We start from the raw sequence: 27,132 nt of genomic DNA on the forward strand, positions 1-27,132 counted from the left end.
AAGATGCAGCTCACTAATTATTGCTGGTCAAAGGGGATGTCCCCGTTGCACCATTCTAAATAATCACAAATATCCTCCAAACAGGAAGGAGAGGAATACAAGCTTTTCTGAGTGGAATGACTTTCATTAATTCAATCATCCATCATCTCATTGTAATCAAGACGGAAAGGAAAGGTCATTCACAGCAGTGGCGAGCTTTTAATATGTTATTTTAATAGGTGTTCAAGAAGTAACATTTGCGTCAGCAGAAAGTGTAAAAGGAATAGTTGCATCGGCAAACAGTGTTATGACATAGGAGCTGTGGAGGGGGAGGGCTGGGCTGGGAGGGGGTAGCTAAGGGACCCCTCACTACGCAGGGTTTCCAGTAAGGCAAGGCTGCATTTTAACAACTAGGTTGCAACAATCAACAAAATCATATATCATGTCATGGTGATACTATTCATAGCATAAATTAGATTTAGCGTGAGTTGTTTCAAAACTATCAAGAGTAAATAGACAATGAGATCTGGCGTAACCTTTTTTCCACACGCACACAAACACACAGAAAATGAACTAAAACAAAAAACAAGGAAGCCATGATATACATTCCAGTAAAGATTAGATAATGTTACACAGAATTTATGTATAAATTGATGCATATTAAGTTGTATATTTTCATTTCATTATTGTACTAAATCTATTAGAAAAAAAAGGGAATTGTAATAAATAAGTAAAAAACCAAGCATTCCATTGTTCTTGTCGATTGCAGGAGTGTCCCTGGTTTTTTACTGTCCTGAACAGAGTTTACATTTTCTTTTTAAACTTTACTGCAAAGAAAAAACAGAAAGGAAAAAAAATAAAGATAATACCAAACCGGGGAAAGCAATAGTCCCGTCATCCAGAACGCAAGACACTCAATCATCAGTCTAAGGGCTGCTTGTCAGTCGAGTCCTTTTTCCTCGGACACCGACTTTCACAAAATTCCATTGTGTTCGTAGCACAGCGGCCATCTCGTGACGAGAACTGTTAGTCGTGATGAACGATGCACCGAGGAACAGTACACCATAGCATACATACAGTACAATCAAGACTGAATTGGAATTAGAAAAATACAGGTACAAAATGATTACATTCGAGAAGACAGTACTAGCACAAAGGATATTATTCATAGTCATTTAGGTAACTAATATAGGAATTTTAGATCTATAGAGGCAATATTCTACATAGAAAAGATGAAAGGATGTGGAATGATAGTATTATGGCTGTCATTGATGGGGGGTGTTTTTTGTATTGGATGTGCTATAAGCACATATTTCTCAAAATGCATAATTTCAAAGATGGGGTAAAAATTTGTTATTTTCTTGAAAGATCATGATCATTTTGGTTTGGGTCATAAGGTGCACACACTGTTTATTAAAAGAGGCATTGCTTGATGCCTTTCTTTTCTTTGCACACCAGTCAAACTCGGGGTTCAAATTGAAAGGAAAACCCCTTGAGACACACATGATTTGTTGTGCTGAGAGCATGTTACCTGAAGATTTATATAATTACAAATTGCAGTGCAACCGCCATGCTCGTATTTTTATATATATATATATATATATATATATATATATATATATATATATATATATACGATTTATATTTGAAGACATCTTTCCCTTTTCTTTGGCAAATGTCAATAAACTCACTTGCAATAAGCAAATATATCTCTATTTCGGGGGGAGGGGGGGGAAGACAACTTCTTTGACTTCACATAAAACCACTCTATCAGTGGAAGAATTATATCGTTTTACTGCCTGGATAAAACAATTTATGCAACATTTCTTAAATGTTGAAACAAACAAAACACTATTAAGATTATCTTAAAGCATTATCACTATCCTTCAGCATAAGGGGGGGGGGGGGGGCACACTTTGTTAGTTCCTTAGCGTTAACGGTCAAATTCACGGAGCAATCACACAGTATGACTGTGTTCTTAATATCTTTTGCACAAGGGCCGAGCACGACCAATAAGTAATAATGTCCTGGTTAAGGACAGACACTACCTCAAGAGCAGAGGCTTTTCCCCATCTCCAGTGACACTTGGACCTCATGTCACATCCTTCAAGTCAGTTGACTTCTAAAATCGTCCAGCGAAGGACCACTGCTAATGTCTCGAATAGACACAGACCAACGTATTTTCTAAAGGCTGTGTGTTTTTTGTTTTTCACCACTTTGCTAATTTAGCCAACAAGTTAGCCTATAAGCAATCATTTGTGTACGAGAATTTGTTGCCAACAGTCATAATCCAGTAAACTTGGCCTCGCGAAAAAAAGAAGGTAAAAGAGTAAAGTAAGCAAAAGAAAGATAAATCAGCCTTACTAGGAGAGTACTGTAAATGCAACAGAATACTTAAATAAACAAGAAACAAAACTGAATGAAAACAACAATCTAAAAGATACACTGCTTGAATCATAAGTCTGTAATAAATCAGGAATTGGTCGATAACGAGGAGCAAAAAGGAAATTTCATAGGCCTGTGGGCAACTTCCTTTGAGAGGAGCGGGTTGGCAAAAAACTGGGATTTAAGAGTAGCTTGGTATGCACATGTATCACAAGCAGTGGGAGCTAGCATTTGAGGTCTCTCTCGGCTAAGTCTATCTAATGGGAAGACAGCAAATCTGTGGTTTGACCATAGACACCTCCACCCTAGTCTTCAGCAGTACAGATGCACAAACTGGGGTGGGGGAAAGCCAGGCCGGAAACCGAATGCATCTTGACCATGCGGTTTGAAACAGAATTACATAGTTCAGCGATAACAACATTGTTTTATCTGAATAGAAACACGCAAAACACTACGCCTGTTGGAATCTGATGGCCTTTTGAGGAGATTACTTGGCAAAAGAGGACCTGACCAGAGACGTACATGTGACACCTGATGCCTTGTCTGGTTTAGTTCAGTTACCAGGGCCTGTTTTTGCAGGGAAAGTGTACAATGGGCCTCATTCAAAAAACATAGCGTTGAGTCAAAATAAAAATGTGGATCCCCTTAAAATTGAATTCTAATGCTTCAACTGGAAGAAGCCTAAATTCAAGAATCCATAATTGACTAATATTAATATTTTATCCACCATTGGAAAAACAAAATTATATAAATTACAGGAATATTACGTAAATATTTGAACATTGTTAGCATTAAACAATCTAAAAGCACACACGTTTCTGGATATTTCGCTAATGAAATACAGCATAACTGCATTCAACTTTGCTGTCTTTCCCCTAGTTCTACCGTATCACTAATATAATTCATACTTTATTATTTTCAAATAAAAATTTAAATTGCCATCCAATTATTAATGTGGAATTCATGCCAAAAGTTTAACAATAAGTATTGGCAAAAGCATATAATGCGAGATTGACACATTAAAGCATGAGACACCGTTTACTTTTAAAGTTAATCAGGCCCAATGGTGTTACTTTTGATTTGAGGTACTTGAGTACTTTTAAGGTCTGGACCATTTTGGGCCATCTATATACATGATTTGGGTAATTATATATTTGGGGACCTCATACTTTTACACCATTTAAACTACTACATTCCAAAGCAAATAAATCACTTTTGCTACATTTAGCCTCATCTTACACGTTCAAGTACTGAATATCAGTTTTACTAAAGAGACACTACGTAACATTATTATTAAATACGAGCATTCATCATTGCTGACAGCAAGGGGAAACTGTTGAGTGGACCACAAATGGAGCATCACCACTTGTTAGGGTTACCAACAGGTCTATGAATTAATGCTATGAGGCCGTTTTTAATTGAGTACATTCTATATATCAGTATACTTGAGTCCAACCAAGTACCATTTTCTAAGGGTATTTTTTTACTTCTAAGTATAGCATATGAGTACTTTTTGCATCACTGACTGTTGGAGTAGAATTAATGCTTTAATATCAGTCTCTGTATTTCTTTTGGTATTCTGTGTCCAATTAATATAAATAAAGAACAGCAAATTATTAATAGGCTTATTGTTAAAAAAAGGAGAGTTGTACATACATATCTGGTAATATCCTGCAATTTCTTGCATCCCATAACACAACATGCATTGTTTTTAACAACAACTCGATGTCATTTCGTTTTCTCTCCGATATTATTTAGTCCTAGTTTGCATTGTAGCAAGATAACAGGGAAGGACACAATGAAGTTCGGTTTAAATTTGACCCAGCGAATAGACTACACCCATTGCTGATACGTAATTAAATTAAAGGATCGATTGACAAGATAATCTCATAGTGTAGCTTTTAAAATGTGCTTTGTGAATGAGGCCCGTTGGATATTGATCCCTTTTTTTGTCGTTGTTTCAATAAACAAAATAAGAAGAATTACTTTTCTGAAGAGATAAAGTTATGACACATTCTAGCTAACCAGTTTGGCCATCGGAGACAAGGCATACCTACTGGAAATCCATTTTTACCACAGCCTACAAATGCCTGCAGTTTCTATCACAACAGACAAAAGTACCAAAATAATGTACTAAAATATGCTGTGCGCACGGTACTAACCTACACGCGACGCCGAGTGTGAGAAGATCAAGTATATTGACACTAACCGCGTTTCACACCTGAAAAGTGCCCTCGCTCCTTAGCTGTATTGAGGCTGAGGAAGAGGAGGAGTCTGCCGGGGGGGTTCATAAAAGGTACACGTCGGAGGGGTTAAGGCTATTTAGAACTGTTAATTTCTTCTACACACACACACACACACCATCATAAAAATAAAAGCATTGATTCTGTGTGTTTTTAAAGTGGTCCGTCCACTGGATAAAACCGGACCGAGGGATCATGGTGAGCTTCTAAATGACTAATAGACACACAAACAAACACGTCCCTAGCTAAGAGTTAACGCTGCTTTTAGAGGCCTACTCTTACAATGTTAAATCTATCACGGGTTATAGGGTCGCTACCACATACCGGTCACACAGTAGCACGTCCTAAGTAAGACAAAAAAAACGTCAAAGGGAAAAGGTCCAAAAAACACTTTTTCGACCTTTTCAAGTTCTTCATAGATCGCTCACACCGTTGCGGGTGCGCTGTACACAAAGCATCACGTCGGTAGCGAAAGCCCATCCGTTGTCATCATGGTGATTTACCCTGGTTACATTAGTTTGGGTCAAAGCTTAGAGGAGAGTGGGGGGGGGGGGGGGAAACGGAGCAAAGTGGTAAGAGCTGTCCAGATAAAGAGGTATTCTACCGGAGGTGTGTGTGTCCGAGGTAAAAAATAAACAAATCAAAACAAAAACAAAGAAGGAATGGCGTCTTGGGTCCTACCTAGCGTGACTGAGATTGGCGTTGTTTTTTTCTTTGTCCGCAAGATCCGACCTCCATGTGGCCCAGGGGTTTGTGACTGAAAGACCATCTAGATATTGGAAGCCGCTCACTGAGAGGAGGGTGGTGGTGGTGGTGGTGGTGGAGGAGGTCGGGCGTGCTTGTTTTCTTGAACAGACGATTCTACCAGAGCATTTTGAAGACATCAGAAAGGCACCCTCATCCTACCAAAAAGCAAAGGCTTCAGGGAGAACACTGAGATATACAAGGCGGGAAGGGTGGGACAGGGTAGGGTGTGGCTGACTCTTACCTTCTCTTCCCTCCCCAATAACTGGCCTGGACGGGGTTGTACAAGCTATGTGTAAGTTCGATACCATGTCTGTGCGTTAAGTCCATAGTAACCACAGAGTTTTAAATGAACAGTTTACTAAACACGGTTGCACCAATGACACGCAACTAATGTCATAGCCAGTAACAATACCCAGAATTCTGTCATTTTGCGGATTATCATAAAAAGAAAATTCAACTGCAAATATTAAGTAACTACTAAGCGATACGTTAGAACTAGTTTGATGTGATGCAACCTGTTTTGAATTAGTCATTGGTCAACCCTGACTTAAAACACTTCAACACGGTTTTATCTAAGTTTGAATTTACACAAAGCTGGTGCAACCGACCACAGAGCTTCAGATAATCCATCGGGGGTCAGGGTGAGAGAAGGATGCGAGGGGACAGGGAGGGGGGGAGGGGGGGGGGTTGGTCAAATTCAGTCCAAAGTTTCCTGCTTCACGACCCAACCCACACCACCACCACCACCACCATCCCCCCACAGTGGGCAGTATCAAGAGGGAATTGTGGAGCACTGGGTCCTATAGCATCCATGGTGTGGTGCTTCTGCCAGCAGCAGTAGCAGCAGCAGTAGCAGCAGCAGCAGCAGCAGCAGCAGCAGGGTGTTCACTGGTCGGAGCAGGAGATAAGGACCGGACCCTTGGCCAGCTCCTTGGTCTGAGTGTCAGACACGCTGCCCCTCTGACCTCTGCAGCAGCAGCCCAGAGACAGGGGGAGAGACAGACACCGACATGTGAAGCCACAGGTAACATTTAGATTATTTTATACATACTAGGGTTCCCGTTTTCAATTCTATCAAGTGTAAAATTCCCTGACTTGCATTGTTGAATGACCTCTTTAAAACACAACACGAACATGACGTTTTCTTCAATGACCGAAACTATCCATACGATCAACAAATAATTTAAATAACGCACAAAAATATTAAGACACAAATCACCAAAGTAAATGGTTTAATCGGCTTAATCCGTTTCATAAATACTTTTGTTTTAAAAACAACAATTTTGTCATCTTATTAATATTTTTATTGTTAATAGTTTTGTTATGATTGTTTTCGTTTTTTTATGTGTGTTGTATATGTGCATGCATGTAGGTATTCATGTGTTGATGTTGGTGGAGGGAAGGGATATATTGACATTGTGTAAACAGTTTGTTGTGTACTAAAAAGAGAAGGGAATCTAGACACATTTATCGCAACCCTGAGAACCAGGGGTGGCCTGGCTGCAGGCGTACCTGTGCACGTTCTCCATGGCCGCCACCTCGGCCAGGGCGGCCAGGCTGAAGAAGGCGGGCAGCTCCTGCGGCTCTCCGGGCGCGTCCACCCGCTCTGGACTGGGGGCCTCGAAGCACCCCTGGTCCTTGCATAACTTCTGCTGGGTAAATAATGGCTTCTTTTCCTGTTCCTGGGGGAGCTCCTTGGCTTTGTCTTCTGCAACCAAAAGAGACAAAACTGAAAATGACTCACTTTTAGTAGGAATCATTGGTCATTTGGTCGATGTGAGTGCCTTACGATACGCCGAGTGCATGTATGTGTGACATGCAATCCCCCCCCCCCCCTCCCAGTTGCGATCGAACCCCAACTCTGCCAGTGTTAACATCGCGCTCTACAAGTTGAGCAAGACAGAATGATGCAAGCCATTTATATCGTTCATATTTTGAATCGAGTTGAACAGGCTCAATCGTTCCATCTACTGCAGCGCCACAGAACACTGCAAAGGGAGGGACGCTCAAAAGGCGGGGGAAAAAATGAGACCCGGGTTCCGCTCTCACCCTCGATGGGAGACACGCTGCCGTCGGCCGTGCGCACCAGGTGGGTGATCTTGTTCTTCCGGGCCTTCCTCTTCTGGCTGCCTACCAGCAGCGTCTCCAGGGCTGTGGCCCCCGCAGCCTCGGGGCCGGCGGTGGCCAGTGGGAGGCAGGGCGGGGCACTGGCCGGGGCGCACAGTGGGGCGCACGGCTTGGCCTTGTTCGTCCCCGAGTCGCTGGGCGGGGCCAGGTCGCTAGGCAACGCTACTAGGAGGAGACAAAAGGACGGAGGTGTGAAAAGCCTGGCCTGACTGTGATGTCTATCGTTTGTTTGTTTGTTGTTGGTTCTAATTGGTTATTTTGGTCACATTAACATTGATGTTAAACAATACGTAATGAGATGGCGTAGATGCTTAAAATTGAGAATTTTTATAAAAAAAATATATTTTGGTAGTAGACAATACTTAAAAAGAAAAACATGTTTTGAACATATTGTTGAAGAACGTCACACATTCACATCTGTATATTAATAGGAGTGTTTTTACGCAAGTTCACCTTTTTCCCGCACATTTGGTTTCTCCTTTTTCTGTTTGTGCTTCCTAACAATCTTGTGGAATGAAGTCTTTTTCTGAGATGGAGATGACCCTGATGTGACGAAACAAAAACACACAAATACACACACAAAAAAATCATAAAGAAACAAAAGAAGAAGGGAATGGAACAGCCATGTTATGGAGTCATGTCATGGTCTTACTGCACAAAACGATTTTTGCACAGCAGAACTGCGGGCAAAAAACCTCACACAAAAGAAAAAACAACAACACAAAAGTGCATTGTGGGGGCATGATTGAAATGAAGGCCATTCCCCATTAACACAAGGAGAATGCACAATGCTAGGGTTTGGGGGGACGTTCGGGGGCCTACCCTTGGCAGCTTTAGGGCCCTCCTCTTGTGCTGTGGGGGGGCTGTCGGGCTTCTTCTTCTTCACCACCGTGGTGCTCTTCTTGTCGAACGTCATGGGGCTGAACTGTGGCAGGCTGTTGAACTTTTTCTCAAACTCCTCCTCCAGTTTCCCCAGGCTGACAGGCGTTGAAAAAAACAAAAACATCACACTAAATATGAAGGCTTCTGATTAATGTTGAATGTGTCTAATGTGATTTCAGCTTCAACTTGTCTTTCCAAGCAAGCAGAAAGTGCGAATAGGATGTGCTGCAAAATGATATATTTTCACAAGCTTCTAGTGCCAACTGTAAAAAGCACGCAGAAAAGACATGAGGCTTTGGCGGAGACGTGCTCCTCACCCCTGCGACGACTCGTCTTTGGACTTGGACTTCTTCAGCTTCTTGGGGTTTGGGGGTCCCGTCGGGGGGACCACACAGCCCTCATCCTGCCAGTTGGCATCATGCTCCGACGCACGGAAAGCAAACCGTTTACCTAGAAAGAGACCATTCGTCAAAAACACAACATCAATTCTGTCGCAAATTTTCTTTTGCATGTAACACAAAACACAAAAAGGGAGTGCCTGTGTGTACATTTCTACAAAATGAATTGAAATAGCAAAAAAAAAAAACGATAACCACAAACTAAACATGTTGAAAGAAGCGTAATATTTTACGATAATGACATCAGAGGACACCTGGCGCTGTCGTACCTCGGTCGATGTTGGCCCTCAGCGAGGTGAGCATGCCCTCGGACACCAGGGTCTTGTACAGCGCTCCTTTGCAGCTCCTCTCAGACTTGCGGGAGCCCCGGCTCTCGGCGCCGCTCTCCATGGCCTCGAGGACCTTGTCCTTCTCCGCCTCCTCGTCTTTAGGCCTGAGGCCGGCCGCGGGGGGCTCCGGGACCCCGCTGGGGACGGTCCCCGGGGACTGAGCGGCGCTTACCCCGCCCGCCTCCTCTTCTGACATCTCCACCGCTTCCTCTTTGGGACTGGCGGGAACGACCTCCGTCTCCGTCTCCTCCTCCTCCTCCTCCTCCTCTTCCTCCTTGATGTCATCCTCGTTGTTGTTGTTGTTGTTGTTGTTCTCCACCTCGGACAGCGAGGAGACGCTGTGCAGCCGGACGGGATTCCCGCTCTCCTCTCCCTTGGCGGTTGCCTCCTCGTTCGCCGCCCCCTTGGGAGGCGTCTTGGGGGTCCTGGGCTTGCTCTTCTTCTTGGGCGACCCGGGGCTGACAGTGCCGCCGCCGTCGTGGGACCTCTTCCTCACCTTGACCTCGGCCTCTGCCACCGTCCAGGAGCCTTTGGCCACCGCCTCGATGGTGCAGAACACGCTGTCCAGGTCCGCCGCCGGACTCTCGCCGCTGGGCTTCCTGGAGGGGCAGGGCGCGGGCGGCCGGGCGGACAGCTTATGGGCGGAGGTGGCGTCCGTCGGCGAGTCCTTCTTCTTGGTCTTCTTTTTGACGGCGCGGGCGTTCTGGACGTCCGACTGAGCCGTAGCAGTGATGTGGCCGGGGGTAACCGACAAGGAGGAGGAGACGGAGGAGGTGGGGGGAGAGGGGAAATGCGGAGGCAAGAGCGGTGACAGCGGAGAGTGGGAGGAGGAGGAGGAGTGAGTGCGGTCGGGGTGGTCTATCATCTCCTGCTTGACCTCTGACTTGACCTCTGCCTTGACCACAGTGGCCGGCTGGACAGAGAGAGAGGAGGAGGGGTTCTCCTGAGACTTGGAGACGGCCGGCTCTATCTTCCCGGCTTCAGACGCCAAGCACATCTATCAGAATAAAATGAGCAAATGTTACCTTAAGTAGAATAGAATTAAATATAGAAATCCATTACAAAGTTGTGTGGACACTGCCATCCACGTCCATGGCTCGTCTCGTGAATTCGGTAACTGCACTTCAAACAGTTCCTCTCTGATCATCTCGATTGTTTTACCTCCGCCAGCTGGAAGAGAGCGGACTGCCCGCATGGCTTGGCCTCCGGGGCCGCAGACGGCGCTGAATGTGGAGACGCCCGCTTTATTCAGTCAAAGAAGGAAAGACAGATTTTGAATAAGGATACGTAGACACCGCTACAGGGGTATCTGATGGTATCAGTTGGTATCAGGTGTATCAGACTTAAAAAGGCAAACTGGTATTGAAACCACAGAAGGCGAGTAATCTGTGCTTCCTCTGGTATCAAAAGAGGCCTGGTTTTGAACAACAGAAATGTGTTTCACAAACTACCATACACTTGCAATACACCTCAGTAACCAAATAAATAAGGTTAACTATTTGCCCCAAATGACAAAAACAATAGTCCAATAGATGTAAACCATTATAACTTTACAAGGAAGAAACGTGTGTATTTAAATGAATTGTGGCATTATGGTACAAAGTTACCTCTGTCATTGGGGAGAGGGGAGACTTTACCCTGCTTTTAGAGATGTCCGGCACTCTATTCTGTGTTGCACTTAGTGTCTGTAGAAGGAAGGCAAAAGCACACAACAACTATGGTTAAATGTAATTACGAAACGTCTCAGCCCATTGCCGTGGCTGCTACATTTTTCATAAAGAAATATGAATCAATCAACACACGTAATGTTTAAACATCATAAATAAGAAGAACATTTACTGCCGTAATGGTGAACTGCAGATAAATGGGTTCATTCGATTACCTTCTTTATATTTATATTCTAATACGAATGTGTCGCACTCATTAATCAATGAGTACCATAGGTAATTATCAAAAAACCTTCCTCAGCTTTTAAACCAAGTAATGTGAAACGATGCATTGGACGAATTATATCCTGACTTCATTTCAAGCATTGAATATGTAGTTTTTAATTAACTGCCCCCCCCCCCCCCCCCCCCCCATTTAATTTCTACAGTGGTCTTTTAATAACCCAAATAGTTTCCCCAAGATGCAGGACTTCCATAGTATGGGAGTGGGATCCTGCCATCTTTGGCCAGGACATTTTGAGGACGGCTAAAGTTAGCGCATCTGAAGTGCTGACATGAAGCGTTCTCAGACTGAGGGATGTCTCTCGTCCTTTTATATATTTATTTATTTGATCCCTGGGATATTCTGACAGAATGTAACCTTACCTTATACCTCCTTTTTATTTGTTGCACTAACATTTTGTTCATGAATAAAACCCACAAAGCATTTCAATATTGGTTTTGAATACCTACCAAAAAAAACAAATATCAGAATAATTGGGATCAGCACTTGTGCATTGTTGTGAACTGTTGTGAACTGTCGTTCAGCAATGAGTAATAAATTCATAATTTTCTCTGGATCTCGTGGATTGTGACTTGAATAGCTGCCTTAGCAAGCGACTCCCAGGGGGGAAGGTAAGAGTTTCTAATGGGTTCCCTGGTTATTGACTGGTTACTGCACTGGCTACCCGCGGTGCACTAGGGTCTTGGGATGACGTTTTTACATGGCAATTGTTACAGTGGCACAGGAATAACAAATGGTAAGGCCCGAGTCCAAAACATGCAAATACAGGAACAGATTCTCGTGTCACACACCTCTTCTTCTTCTTCTTCTTCTTCTTCTTTTTTCCCTTGGAAGGTTTTCTCTGTGATTGCCACCCCTGGTAAGCTTGGTATTGAATTGCTGGGTTGGCTCTAAAAACACCAAATAAAAGACATATGAAATCAGAAGTAATTAAAAGCAATAATGTATTGCTTTTGACGTGTTGCCCTTTTTTACAGGCATTTCCAATGCAGCTTATTTAAATATCGGAAAGCCATCCTCAATGAAAATATTACCAATAACTAATAAGTATTTCTGAATATTAAAAAATAAATTATGAATTTGGCCATTTAGATCACACGGAGTGATAACATCTTCGAAACCAAACCATAACACAGACCATCTATTCTGCTAGGTGTTCTGGCGCCCTCTAGTTGTGATGGTCACCATTACAGCCAGAGGTCGATACGTGTGTGAGTGCAGGCAGACAGTACCCACCTCTCTGGCACTTAGAGCGCGCTCGCCAGCCAGTAGGAGCATGCTCAGTCCGCCCATCTTCGTAGGATCTGACGACAAGAAACGCACACGCAAGCGCACACACACACTTTGTTAATATTCATAACCATATATACATAACCATATTGATTTCTAATATATGAATAGATAGGAAAGAATTGTATCAATTAATATTCTTCATTGAATAACAGCGGAGTGCATTTTATTTCAAATAGAGAAAGTGTTCCAGAGACATTTTAATGAGGGCAATAACAAGGAGCTGCTCTGTAAATATTGGCCCATTAAAATCATTGCACCGGTAAAGTACAAGACGTCCTTACAAATAAACCCCTCAATTGTAATACAGGTATAATAACTCAAAACACTGCAAATAGTGCGCTGCCACCACTCAGAGTGCAGGCTCCAGACACCCACCTGCCATGGCAAAGTTCAACTGTGGCATGCTGGCCGACTTGGGCACTTTTTTGGCAGTGGTGGAGTCCTTGGAAGGGGCATTGGAAGAGAAGGACCAGACCTTCTTGCGGTGGTTGCAGACGGGCTGGCAGGACGGGGGGGTTTTGACGGGCTTGTTGGTGGTGGGGCACCACTTGTAACCTGGGTTTGCCTTCATGAAGGCGTCCTTGTACTGGAAAGGAACACAAATCGATCGTTGTTGTAGGGGAGAAAATAAAAGGTTACTCTGAGGTTTGGACTATCCTTTTGTGATTGGTTTTCGCAATTATTTAAAATTGTGTAATGGGCGTGTTATTTGACGGAAAAAACAGGTGTTTTATTAGTCTTTGATAAAGGCAAAGAATAGTTAGATATACTATATATCCTGTGTCATTTTTCAAAGTAATCATTTGCCATGGTATAAGTAAATACCTTTAAGGGCTATTATGAAGCATTGTTCATCATGGGACTTTGAAATGAAAAATTAAAGTTGAAAACGGTACTTAGAGCAAATGGCATACTTTATTTTCCACTGTGTAGCTAATTTAAATTGGAAATATGTCAAAACGTCAAGAGGTGGTTTCAAAGAAAATGTAAGCAGTGTTTACAACCATTAGCCTGGCACTACCTGCCAACATAACAGTAGACACAAATAATACCAATTACATTAAATCACGTATTGATTATAAACTGTTGGCTGTTGCAAATATTGAGACGGGTGCCAACTCAAAATTATAAAACGCTGATCAGCGATAACATGCATAAGAGTAGGCATTTAATCAAAGGTAAATCGTACTAAACGTCTATTTGACACGATATTTGACGGACGATAAGGAACCGGGGCCCTCACCTCCTTGGCCATGTCCGTGTACTTCTGCTTCTCCTTGGGCTCCAGCACCGCCCACCAGTCGGCCAGGATCTTGGTGGCGCCGCGGTTGTCCAGGCGGGGGTGCTCCTGCCGTACCAGCGAGCGGTGGCGCTTGCAGAAAAGCAGGAAGGCGTTCATGGGCCGCCGGGCCCGCTGCTCTGTGGGGTCCTCCTCCGTCTCCTCCCTGGCCACCACGCACTGCTCCGCGCCGGGCCCCGGGGCCTGGCCGCAGGGCGCCTGTGGCTGGAGACGACGGGACAACCCGTTAAGGGAGTCGTACCGGAGACGGCCCGCCTCAAGGTCTACTAGATGTACCGCTTTCTCGTGGTCGGCTATGGATGCAAAGTTTAAGCGCCGCCTTTGCGACACAAACGGCAGGATGGTCTTTAGTGGTAAGGGTGTTTGACTCCCAGCGGACCCCGAAGTCCGCAGGATACCAGTAGGCGTCCTTGACCTTTCTTGACCCCTACCTGCTCATTGATGCCATGCATCTAAACTTGGGCAACGCAAGTAGCTTCGGATGCAAGTGGCAGCTTAATTATCCACCAGGAAAATAATCAACAACCGTAATGATGATGAGTAATAATCAATAAAAGCCTTTTCAAAAGTGGTTCCTGTACGAAATCTACACCATCAAACCACTTTTTTGGTTGCTGAAAGACTTGGCACGGGAGGCCCAGGCTTACCTTCTCCAGTTCCTCCTCCTCTTCCTCCTCCTCCTCTTCTGAGAAATCCAGAGCCTTCTTGGAGAGGAGGGGGTGCCACTGCAGGCATTTGCGCTTGGGGCGCTTTCCCCCGACTTCCCCAGCGGCGGGGGGCTCCTTGCCCCTTCCTCCACCTTTCATGGTCCTACCGCCCCTGGTGGACAAAAGAAACGTTTAGGACCAGGCCGTATCTAGGCCGCAGGGCACGGTGAATTGACTGGGTTCTTCCAACCACAGTACCACAGTACCTTGGCAGTTATCTTAAAGTTAATGTTGGTATAATGATGGAAGTACCAAGTCGATGACATTGGTTGTTCAGACATAGAGCCAAAAAGACAGCATCCAAGTATTAGGATATTATTGCACTGTGGGTTGGAGACAATTGCAATTTTGATTCCTCTTTTTGTCTGGCACATGCTTTGGAACTGACAATAAAGCTGACTTTGTCTTAGTGTCCAGGAAATATCTGGTCTCAAAATGCCTTATACATGTGTGTGGTCCATCGCCCTGCTCTAAATAACGCATTGCGTTATTTTCTCAACAATCAGGGCATCTCTTCTTTGATTGGCTCAGGGAATCCTTAATGCCTTTCAATCACAGATTTGTGAAATGCAACACTTCTCAATGATGGAAAACGCAGATAGGGAGGGAGCAGAAAGCATTTTCTGTAGTTTAGTTTCAACATCTCTCTCTCTCTCTTTATTTAATTTAACTATTTAATCTTACCTACAGCAACTTTAATATCTGGCATACTAGCACTTCACCACAAATGTTAACTGGGAAAGTTCTCTGTTACTGAAACTGCTGCACGAGCCAATCAGGCTTACTTGAAGTGCCCTACCATTAACACATAAATTCCAACCACTTAAATAACAGCTGGATAATACAACATCAATAGAGCGACAGTGAGAGTAAATAGAATCTAGACACTACTGTCCATTATTTTGGTCCTCGTAATTATGTGAGGAAGTAGCCTATTCTTCTCATGTCCTATTCCATTTCCTGTATTACAGGTATAGGTATAGGTATCCATATTGGTTTGATTCATTTTTCACCCCTTCACCATTCCTTCCACGCTAATGTTAAAACTTAAATATTATCCATTCCTGGGTACTGGGTCAAAAATGTTGTGATAACATACAACACTATCAATGCCGGCTGTGCAATGACTCTACTAGCTAAACGAGCAGTGTAGGGTGCATGTGCATTGCTCAAGGACACTTTGTTTTTGGATGGGGCAAGAGGGGGATTGAACCAGCCACATTCCAGTTGCAAATAAAACCATGGTGTTATTAATTTGGAGTTGTGAAAATGACTGTTATGTGTCACTGTTTGAGCTGGACACATAGAGCATAAAATAATACTGTGTGGGTCACTCCTGATAACACCTTCATACACAATGGTGCAGTGGTGCCGGTCTGTAGTGCCGGTCTGTTGTTGCATGTGAGGAATAATGTTTCGAACACACACACACACACACACACACACACACACACACACACACACACACACACACACACACACACACACACACACACACACACACACACACACACACACACAACACATCAGACCAAGGCCATGAATATATGGATGAAAGAGAAGACCATGCACATTCCCAAAATATAGTCGTAACGAAAAATAGAACATACGTTGATAAATGTTTGCAATGCAAACTCAGATACCTTAAATCAATAACCTCTCATTGTTTGTCTTTAGCCTGAGCTGCGATACAAATTGTAAATGGTATTTAACCAATTCAACCGGGAATGTACCGTTTAGATTTTGATTGGGTCCACTACCAAAACTTGCCCTCCTTGAAATGTAACAATTTCCCTTTTCTTACTCAATTATGAACACAAATTAGACTAGCTTTCGCCTGTATCAAACGCTCTTTTCAGAGGCACACTGCTAGATGCACCATTGTGCACGTCTTTGGAGGGGGTTAAAAAGGACTTCATTATTAATGACGGTTTAAACTTTTCAATGTACAGTTGCTGTTGTGAAGAGAGAGTGTCTGACGCTTGTAAAAGCTATGTTAAGGTAGCAAAGTTCCTTGTTTATAAGATTTATAAAAAATATTATGTTGTATTCATTTCAAATCATATGCAATTCACTGAATGTGGCAGTTTTGAGAACTAAGGAATTTGGTAAATCTTTGAAGTAAATGAACAATTATCTTGTCTTGTGACATTTGCAGATGACATTTTTTCGACCCCTACAATGTGGACAACATGTAATTAACTCAGTCATCGCTTAAGTAGCATAGCCAAATTGTAAAAAATTTAGTTAAAACACGGCATTTGTACACACTGTACAAAACCAATCCTTCTTCCACTGTCTGCAGTCCCTGACCTCAATGTACACTAAACGTTACCGTTTTCTATAAGTCATTAGTTCTCCCTAGTCATTTTATTTGGTTTGTAACTACCTTTTTAAAAAATAGAAACCATATTCAAACATTTAATGTTACAAAAAAGAATCCAGGGTAGTATACATCTCTGGACCCTTTTGTTACGGTTGCTAGAATTGTTGCCCAGATTTGTGTGTCCTCATTAACTTCTTACCCTGGCCTGGAACCAAATATCCTGCTTTGTCTTACTGGTGTATCAATGGTGAAAATACCCTTTATCCCTGTTGTTTACCTAACTAAAAACTTCAAATTAATAGGCAGTACTCCCTTGAGGACTTGTGATCAATCTAACGTAGGCTTGGAGATTTTGTGGAGACGAGCTCAAACGAGTCAAATGAGCCTTTGAAGTTAAAATGGCACATAAGCAAGAACTGTGTCATTTTCATATAATATTTTCCTGACAATTCATTGACAGAAAATGCTTTTGACCACTCGCAGTAATACAAATAACAGAAGAATAGCAAAATCAAACAGATGCTCTTTAAAATCAATGTCTGAAGAGGCCATTGAAACTTTGACAATGTACAGTGTCTAAAGGCCTTCAACGTTCACTTCAAACATGATGATGAATAGTAACGACAAAAGTTTCATGAGCATTTTTATTTGCAATATCTTTCTAAAGGGCTGACAATTTTGAGGTGCATAAAAGAGTGTACAACAGGTGGTGTACTACAATTCGGCTCAATGACTTGGACAATGTAAAAGCATGGAAGTCTCTCCCCCCCCCCCCCCCCCCCCCCTTTGGGATCGATTAAAATAAGTATTTCAAAGATTACCTTTCAGAAAAAGTAATCAAGTTATAAAAAGGTCATAAAGCTATGGCGAATTCTAGGTGGGAGATTTTTTTGCGAGCACATATTATTAGCATATATACGTGCATCATTGCTTAAGAAAACCAAAACTAGCGTGAAATTGTTGGTTGCCCTAAGGTTTTCTTTGAAATGATAATAGCCAAATGTGGTTGTAGATATTATCTGGAAATTGGACATCTTCAGAAAATGGGAGAGGAGATCCTTTACCCATCCATACCCTTCCACCACTGCATATCTACTGTTATTAGACATTACCGTCCATGGTTATGAATAAATAAGATAAATGACCTAGTTTGAGTAAAGGATTGTAGTTACCTCTGTGTTTCGTACAAGACTTTTGAATTAGCATCTATTATCTTGTTGTAGCTGAGACTGGCGTCTCTGAGTCTGTTGTTTACGGAGTGTATGGGATTATTAAGGGCACTGTTGCTTTTAAGAGAACAGGTCATCTTTTTTAAGTCAAAGACAGATTTTACTTTGGTCATCAGATCTAGTCTCCAAATGTGAAATAATGATAGAATTTGGATACTTTAAGTCTAGCCGGTCTAATTTGACTCATTAATATGCAAATTCCTTATCTTAATTATCCCTTTCAGTCGTGCGTCACCTCAACAGAGCTTGTATTGCATTTTATTGTTAGTGTGTCTTTGCTAACCTGACACAACTCCAAGTATAGGCAAATATGCAAATTGGCATAACATCACGTTATAGTTCGCTGCGAACAATTCAATGAAGAAAACTGCTGAATCGGTACATTTAAATAATACCTAGGTATGCATACAAGTATCGATCTTATATATAATCTACAAAACATGGCACACTAAATAGTAAATTCACATATTAATCCATTTCATAGCAACTATGATTTACGACTAGAATTTCCCCGGATGCATCCCAAACAGAAGGTGAAACAAAACACACATGTTGAATGAAAACTGACCGAAAAAAAGGGATACTTACTTATGATCAAACTATGGAAATGCTGTATGAGTGATGAAGATGGATCTGCCACTGCCTTTGTCATGCAATGACGATGACCTATAAAATACAGACATAGACACTACTCTCAGTTAAGCGTCACATTTTCATGGCTCACAACAAGGAAAACCGCGTTCAGTCGACCGTGAAACGGGAGCAGAGCAACTTTAACTGGGAATAGCACAGTGACAGTGCGTACACAGCACAGGGCATTTCTTGAAACTACTGTTGGACATTTTGTTGATCACTGACCATTACAGCAGTGAAGTCGTTCCGCCCATTTAGTCAAACCAGAGCTCGAAGGCCAGAAGCCACGACCCCTCGATGAATGAAATGCAATATTAGAAATGCTCCAATTCAATCGGCATTAGTGGATGTAGTCCATCGCTGCGCAGTGCTTTGGTTGTGTTTTCAGGTAAAACTGCTGATGTCCGATGGGTCACCGCCTGAAGACTTGAGCAACTGAACGCTTTAAATGCGCTATCACGACCCGACACGACGGGTTGCTAAACTAAACGCACATCGCTCGCCTAAAGTCTCCATACAAAGCGTAACACAAGCTCACATTTTCATCTCCCTGCAAAACGTCGAGCTGGGGTCTGACAAGACAGACAGGCGAACGAGAGTCCATCTTGCTTTGGAGAAAACCCCCCCCGAGTACAGTAACGTTAGGATATCACTCCTGTCAAAAACTCTCCGCGGCGTCGTCGTCGAAATGTCTCCCACCCGAGAAACCTCGGGGTTCATTAATTAAACTGGGGATCTTCTGCCCGGCCACACGCATCCGTGGGCCGTGTCTACCCCGCGGTGGCCCCGTTTCCTACCAGTTACTAGGAATAAAAGTAGCTAGTTAGCTTGCTAGCCCTCCAGCCTGCTGGACGTGTCACAGCCATGACATACAATGACTCGAAACCCCGCTGGAGGATCGCTTATTAACACTCCTGCGTTGACACTCGCAGAATTAAAGGTTGCGTTTTGCATGGGGTCCAGCGGTCCGGGGGAACGTCCACCTAGACGCGGGGTGGCGATGCATTTGATGCGGAATCAAGAGGGGGAGAGAGGGTCCGGACCACTTGGCTCAGAAACAGTTGCATACGAGCTACATATCGCGTGTTTATACGTCGATTTCACAGAGCAGTGAATTAAACATTGAACAACATGAACACACCATGCTAAAACGACACTGCACGCCTTGGGTTATGAAGGAAATATCGACGCGAGACCTATTTTTTAGCGGGGGGAGGAGGAGGGGGTGGGGGGCAGAGAACCAACACGCGGACATCATGTCAAAAGAAAGCGATAATACTCGTTTCACGGTGATGCACCGAGACCCTGACCAAGAGGACGAGCGGGTCTCCACGAAGGACCGGAGACATACAGGATCTCTGTCATGACGGCCACATCATGTCAAAACATACCTCCAACGTCCAGCTCCAGCGCCACGGCCCTCGCATCATCAGTGGCGTCCACCTTTTAACTTATTGACACATCATAACAGTTCAGCACTGCCTGTACTTCTTCACCCCGGGAGGGGATCAATGCGATCGGGTCGTCGGCGAGGCGCAGCACGAAGCGAACATTAAACGTCGATCGTGCACGAATTGTATTCGAATGAAAACAATTTGAGTCACATTCATCCGGTTATTTTCTCCCCGAGTACATTTCACATCTTACCCATCTACCCTCCCCCCGTTTGCAAAGTGTTCCTACAGTCCCTCGGAAGCTGATGTTCATACCTAAGCATCGACTGGCCTAGCTGTGCTTGAACAACATCCGTGGCCGAACAACATTCACCAAACTTTTATGTTTCCCCGTCTGTCGACTTTAGCAAAAGGTCAGAGAAAAGGTCCGCAGCGCCCATTTAAAACCCCGATGAGATAGAAAAGGGTAAGTCACAGTGTGGCTTAGTTGAGTGACTATTGATATAGCTTCCTGAGTCTTGCGCTACTGATGAATCGAGAAAATCAGGTCAAATAAAGCGGTAGTTGTAGCACTCACCAGAAGTATCCCAGACATCGATCGGGGTGCCCGAGCCGAGGAGTTATCTGCTTCTCTTTCGCACCCTTTGCCTAAATTACCTCAACAGTTTTTGCAACATACTGTACATAGTGAAAATATCCTTATCATGTAAGGCTGTGCGTGATTGGACGCTGGCTTGAGGGACAGACACAACCCGCCATACAGAGGTCGCATTACAATCGAGTATTGTCCGGAGACAGCGAGATTAATGAAACGTCTTCATAATGTTTCGTCTTTGCAGGCTACCATCAGGCCCGTATTATACAATGGACAAAGTGCCAAAACAACAAGTGAAATTCATTGACGGATGAATATTATCGAGATGTCGGACCGCCTCTAAAGTCTCTCACCGCTGCCCGCTGACAAGACCGATGTCAATATCACTACATGTTCGGGTAGCCTGCAAACTATACAGCTTTCTCTTTACTTTATTGCCCGAATCATTAGACCGACCATTTATGTTTGCAAGCTTTGCAAACTTGACAGAATAACACGATGAAAGAAGTGGTCTGATCCATATAAGCCTATGCTATAGTTACTAGGTCTACTGTAAACACGATAAGCACTGCATTTGAAAGTCACATCTCTCGATAGACTTTCAGTTAGGCCAAACTACAATAAAGTCAGCTATTGACTACAACCGATCCGACTTGTTTACACATGTATTTTAACATTTCGTTTGGTTACCCATAGTCATGTGATCCATGATGTTTCTTATGAAATGAAACCAAAACAAGAATCCATGATGCAGCTAAAAACTTGCCTGTAGTTTTTAAGTGTACTATTAATTTATAACGACATAACAACACATACGGACCAAAACCTGAAAAAGAACAATGAACAAATAGCAACATCATTCATTAACAACCCATCAACTAAGATTTCACTTCCTCACTGATCCCCTCAACATAAACTGATAAGGTAAGTCGCCCACTGATACTGATTTGATTGACACACTCTACATCCTTTAGTGGCATCCATCGAACTTGTGTATCACAAATACATTCAACTAACATTTTTGTATGCAACATATTTTGGCATTGGGGATAACCATTGTATATCTTTACTTTAGCTTATATTGGTACAAGCCCAACACAACTATGTTATAATATCGACACTTGATTGATAATGAGATGTAGGTAGGCCTACTTCATTAAACTACATGGGAGAATGTAAAACGACAATAATATATTTGCCCACCATCACAACAAAATATCAATCAATGAAGGGGTCAATTTAAAGCTACAGATTTTCTTAGGTATGAGTTATCCTGATGACGATATTCAAGGCTTGCATCCAAAATATCCTTATGGTAAAGTGGTAGTGGTATCACTAGTAGCACGCTCATTGCACGTGTTGATGTAGTAGATTAGATCAAGGATTGCAACAGTTAAGACTTTTGTCATTCAGATTGCCCCATTTCACGTGACATATTTACACTCCTGCAACATGGGATGTATCAAAGAAGACATTTAATTTCATGACGCATTTGATGTTAATCAAAATTTATTCTTAACTTTTTTTTTATAGATGCTCCACTTGATTGTGATACCATGTACAACGTTGTCCATGCTGTATTTCTTTACCACTGGCAAAATCTGATATTTTCAAGAGGGTCTTATCAAGTGTCTCAGGTAACAACGTATATCTGGTGTGCTTGGGAAACAATGAAGCTATACGACATTCAAACCTTTTCTATCAAAACTTTGTCTTATCTTCTTCTGGCTAATATCTTTACCTGCCCTGGTCTATTGTAGAATTTCTGGTGGCAAAACGGAACTATTATAGACTGGCAAGAGGAGTTGCTGATTGATCAGCAGTATTTACCACTGTAGCCAGTTCTACATGGATGCCCTCTGGCCTTTGCTTGCTATAATGGCCATCATATGTTTGAAGGTAGCCTACTAATGTCTAGTTACTATGGCCGTAATGACTTAATGACTGCTTATGATCTAGGCTTTATTGGGGTTGTGTTGTGAATAACTTCAATAGAATATTAATCTGTCAATTTACTATTGATGTTTTACTTGTTTGCTTTTCACATATAGGTATTTTCTATATAGATGGATTTAACTGAGCTGTGATTGTATTTGTATGTAAAAATGACAACCTAATGGTATGTTTTTATTATTGGCTAAAATCCCGATCATAGAAAACATGTTGGTAGGGTTTTTGCTGTCATTACATTATATCCTTCAATGTGATACCCTTACTGTAAATCCAGTCTATCTTGGCTTGTAGGGCTAGCTACCTTTGATGCCTCGACCAATATCAGGTGTTGTTATGGTTGATACATTCAATTATTTTACTTCTATGAAATTCCTTTTTAAGTGACTTCCCAAAGTCATCAATTATAAGTATTTGTTGTATCATTTCTGGAGATCAGATTAAATCCATTGTTATTGTGACTAGCATCTGATGTGTTTCTGGCCTCAACAGCCCAAGAGCTGAAAGTGAGAGACACAGCACCCAGACAATAACTACAACAAATATTGTGCCTGAGCACAATTATTAATTTATTGCTGAGCTCTGTATAAAACAAGAACACAATAATCATCAAAAATATTTTTTAGGATTCATGTCAGGCTACACAAATAAAAGAGCTTTTGATTTCCTCTATTTTTAAATCAATGACATTTGATATTTGGGGTCTAGTGGACAAGGACTAGCATAGAATAATTGATGTAAATATTATCTTTACAAGTTTCTTTAACATTGTCCTAGAAGAAAGAGGGGCCATTGAGCAACTGACCTACAGTCATGTGAGTCACAAGATTTAACAACTTGGTTGGGACCACCTGAGGTGCATTTGTTTTCATGGATGGACCCCAACTGTGATGTATGTGAAAAGCCTCTACTTGGATAATGTAAACAACTAATAAATAATTGATGTGTTAAAAGACACAATATAACTGGCTTAGGAGGCCACAGTCTCCCTCCCTTCCTACTCCAATCCCATCTAGATTCTCCATCTTCCTCATAATTTGTGTTTTTCACGTCCATTCTGTGCCTAAATAATCAACAAATTGATTGCGATACTGATTTATCTCTGCTATGATGATAGACTTATAACATCATAATCCTCCTGTGCTGACCTGATCAACATACCATAACATAACTTTTATGAAGTTACATATCCATTGGTGTCAGAGGCAATCACACATGGAGCATGTAAACCCTCCACAACAGCAACAATAACAATCTTGATAACATGGACAGCCTACACCTCTGTTTCCACCTGCAGAGAAAGCTTTGTTTCAAACCTTGTAGGCTTTTCACAGAAGGACTTCCGGAGACGTGCATGGCAATGTTTGGACAAGTGGTTAGGCTGTGTAGGAAAAGGTCAAGGTAAAAGACGAGACTCTTACTGTTATGTTGTCGAAGCGTCTTTCCCCAAAATCAATGATCTTGGTGACCCCTGGGTCATAAACTATACCAAGCACATGGCTTTAGATCTTAGGAATGGCTTGGTAATATATATTGAATCAACCAGAAAGTCTGCATGTATTGTATGTATTATAACTAAAGGTGTCACATGGATGACTTCCAGCTTGACACCTTTAGTCATCAACTACTCAGTATGAGTAGTTGAGATAATCTCAGTTAAGCAACTGGAAGTGCTAGGGAAGAGGAATGAAGTTGATCCTCCCCTGATGGGCCAAATAAGCCCATTTGTAGTCAGCCCCTAATGCTGGTTATGTTTCTACACATTACATGTTTATAATATATATATATATATATATATATATATATATATATATATATATATTGTTTTTAAGCAAGAACACGTGAACATTAATTTGATCATTATTCACTTGAATGAACAATTACAATCACCTTGATGCGGTTTGTCTAACTTGCATGGCATTTTCTTCCCCAACTCACCCCATGAGGTCAAAGGTGTTGCAGACATGGCTCCTGAAGTGGGAGTGCTCCTGTGTGTGGAAGACTTCTGCGCTGTCATCCTTGTAGTTCATTCTTAGCACCTCCAGAATGGTCAATTCTGCCACCACCTCATCAGTTTACCTAATGATATTTGGTTTAAAGTCCATTGCTGGTTTAATGAGCAGGAGTGATCGATTGACTGATTGATTTACGGAGGGGTCTCAAGGGCCATTTCAGGGTAAGCGGCTTACAGTGTAAGAACAATTTACTGTAATGACAATTATACAAATAGGCCTATAGACAAACAACATCAAAACATCAGGTTAAGTCTTACCAGACCAGGCAAACATCATAGTTGTTAACAGCCATTAACGGCCATCCCTATTAGATTTTGTATTCTCTGTCCTGATGACTACTGGAATTAAACCAAACTTCTGTCCTCCCTGAAGGCCCTCTAAGCACACTCCTTCTGGTGGTTTTCCGGGGTGAATGCCTGAGGACAGAAACAGCTGCCCTGACCCATCGACTCCACGACCTCATAGCAATCCGCAATGTAGAGTTAACCTGCATTTAACAAACAGATTTATCACAGAGATCAAATTGGGGACAGCTTTGGTGAGATGTGGTCGTGTAGCATCTCTCTTTGGCTGTGCCATGTGTACTTTGTATTACTATGGGTTCTAGGGCATTCAGCTGCTCATCATCCAGGGCTCTGGAACTCTCTCTATCCACACATCCGCCAATCAGACTGTCGCTGCTTCTGAATCTCTTGAAAGAACCTAACTGTTCTGCGCCAAACGGTTAAATTGTAGGATTTTTATTATACTTAATTTAGGCCTAACACAGATTAACTGGAACGAGCACAATGCAGGTGTGGCCATTAGTGAAAGAAGTTGGTGTAGAGCAGTCTGTTTTTCATACGTCAAACCTGTCCCATCTTTGCACACGACTACCCAACCTGCCCAGTTTCAGAAATGTGTCCCCTCGGGCTAAAACACGTTGTAATCCTGCCCTCTGGTGGATGAAGTCGGTCACTGTTTTCTCAGCTTGCCTTTTAAGAGCCAACTCCAAATGCACCACACATTAAATAGTGAAAATATGTTGGATATACTTTAGAAAATGCAAACAAAGAATAGCTAAGAATCATTTCACTCTGTCAGGCCCAAACATTCACACTTTGGCTGATGAGTTTTGTGTTATATGTTGATTATAATGGAACAGCATTTCAAATTATAACCAAGGATAAGGGAAGAGAGAGATAGGGAGAGTGGGAGATTCTGAAAGAAAAGATTCAAAAAGCATTTAAAAGTATTTTACATGTTTAATGTCCATTTCTCTTTAAAATACGGTTGCTGTGGTAAGGGCTTGTATACAGCAAATGCTCTTAAAGTAGTATTCATCAAAGCGTCCAGAAGTGCATACAACAGAGAGCAGAGACAACCTCAGTGTTTCAAACGTTTTCACTGAAAAGATGCAAATGTCCAGAATAAAAAGAGACAAAATCATATATTTCCTTTAGTTTTGTTGTTATTGTCAAGAAGCTAAATCAATGTAAATGTAAAATGTACAGCCCTGCACGGATTTTACTATAACCACTCAGCTGAAACAAACAAACAAAAAGCTACAATCAAATGTGTAAATCAGATATGGCATATCGGTGCCTTGTTTTAAGTGCATTGTATCTTGATATTGAATAGACGAGAAGGTTTAAAGAACAAAACAAAACCAAAAAAACAACATCCATGTAATTAGAAGCAACAAATCCAAAACAAGGTGGCCTTCTATGCTGAACTCTGGCAGGGTTTTGCTGAATCTGTTTCATAGTATGGTGTTGAGAAAATACCATTATATTCCTACTGCAAAGAAATGTAATGTAATGTACTGCAATCTAGAACAACCCCTTATCAAACAACCCTCAAGCAAAGAAAATCAACATCAACAACCAAACTCAAAACAAAAGCAACCCTTTTTTTTCCTAGACAACAAAGCTGTTGCGGAATTGTTTTGTCACAGAAATTTTGTAAACGTTTCATGTGAACATGTTTTTAAATATATTCTCAGCAAGTGCAAATTGCTCGCAAAATGTTAAAGAAGTGGCATTGGCACCACCGTTTTATATATTGTTTTCTATTTACCACTTCAACTGCTTTTTCACAGGCCTTGCACTTGATACAAAACATGGAAGTATAGAAATCTGCTCTCATGTCATTGTAACTCTATAACACCACCTCTTGGTCCTTCTATACCAGGACTGCCCACTCATGTGCAATACAAACTCAGTGGTTGGAAAATCCAAATGGCTGATCTAGTCGTACTTATTCACTGTGACGGAAGAGTGGACAGCAAACAGCAGCAGATTAAGCTATCCGCTAACGTTGTACCGTAAAGTACGAGTGCAATCCACACACCTAGAGGTTCAGAACACAGGAAGTGACACAACACAGCATTAGTAAACAGCATTCAGTGGAAAAATAATAATTGAGTGTCCTCCCACCTCCTATGTCGAAATACGTGTTGGTTTAGAGTGGGCATGATCCTTCCTTGGTTACAGTAGGCCCACAGGCTCCTGATTAATTAAGAAAATAGGCTATACCCGTTCATTATAAGCCCTGGTTTACCTTTTAAATAAAAGGACATTTCAACGAAAAAGGTCCTAAGGATAAACCAAATACACACACCATCGCCCCCAAAGTCACCTTTCTCATGAATAAATATCTATGCATTATA

General features: G+C 42.1%; 1 protein-coding gene across 5 annotated transcripts; it reads right to left on the reverse strand.

The window, feature by feature from the left end:
• Window positions 1-223: 223 nt before the first annotated feature.
• On the reverse strand, window positions 224-20,561 carry bbx (BBX high mobility group box domain containing). Of its 5 annotated transcripts, none has more exons than XM_079738050.1 (16): window positions 20,500-20,561; window positions 18,484-18,561; window positions 14,281-14,452; window positions 13,577-13,837; window positions 12,709-12,919; window positions 12,277-12,344; window positions 11,832-11,930; window positions 10,728-10,775; window positions 10,252-10,332; window positions 9,031-10,087; window positions 8,681-8,813; window positions 8,304-8,458; window positions 7,935-8,024; window positions 7,404-7,646; window positions 6,867-7,062; window positions 224-6,321 (listed from the first exon to the last, which is right to left on the reverse strand). In XM_079738050.1, exons 3-16 carry the CDS (start codon window positions 14,437-14,439, stop codon window positions 6,240-6,242), a joined length of 2,883 nt encoding a protein of 960 aa, XP_079594176.1. In that variant the 5' UTR covers window positions 14,440-14,452; window positions 18,484-18,561; window positions 20,500-20,561; the 3' UTR covers window positions 224-6,239. The 5 variants fall into 5 exon arrangements, with proteins under 5 accessions (XP_079594176.1, XP_079594175.1, XP_079594172.1 ...); XM_079738049.1 differs by having other exon boundaries at window positions 7,404-7,643; window positions 10,698-10,775; XM_079738046.1 differs by having other exon boundaries at window positions 10,698-10,775.
• Window positions 20,562-27,132: the final 6,571 nt, after the last annotated feature.

This window comes from Pollachius pollachius, assembly GCF_949987615.1.
Source record: "Pollachius pollachius genome assembly, chromosome: 6".
Classification (NCBI taxonomy): Eukaryota; Metazoa; Chordata; class Actinopteri; order Gadiformes; family Gadidae; genus Pollachius; species Pollachius pollachius.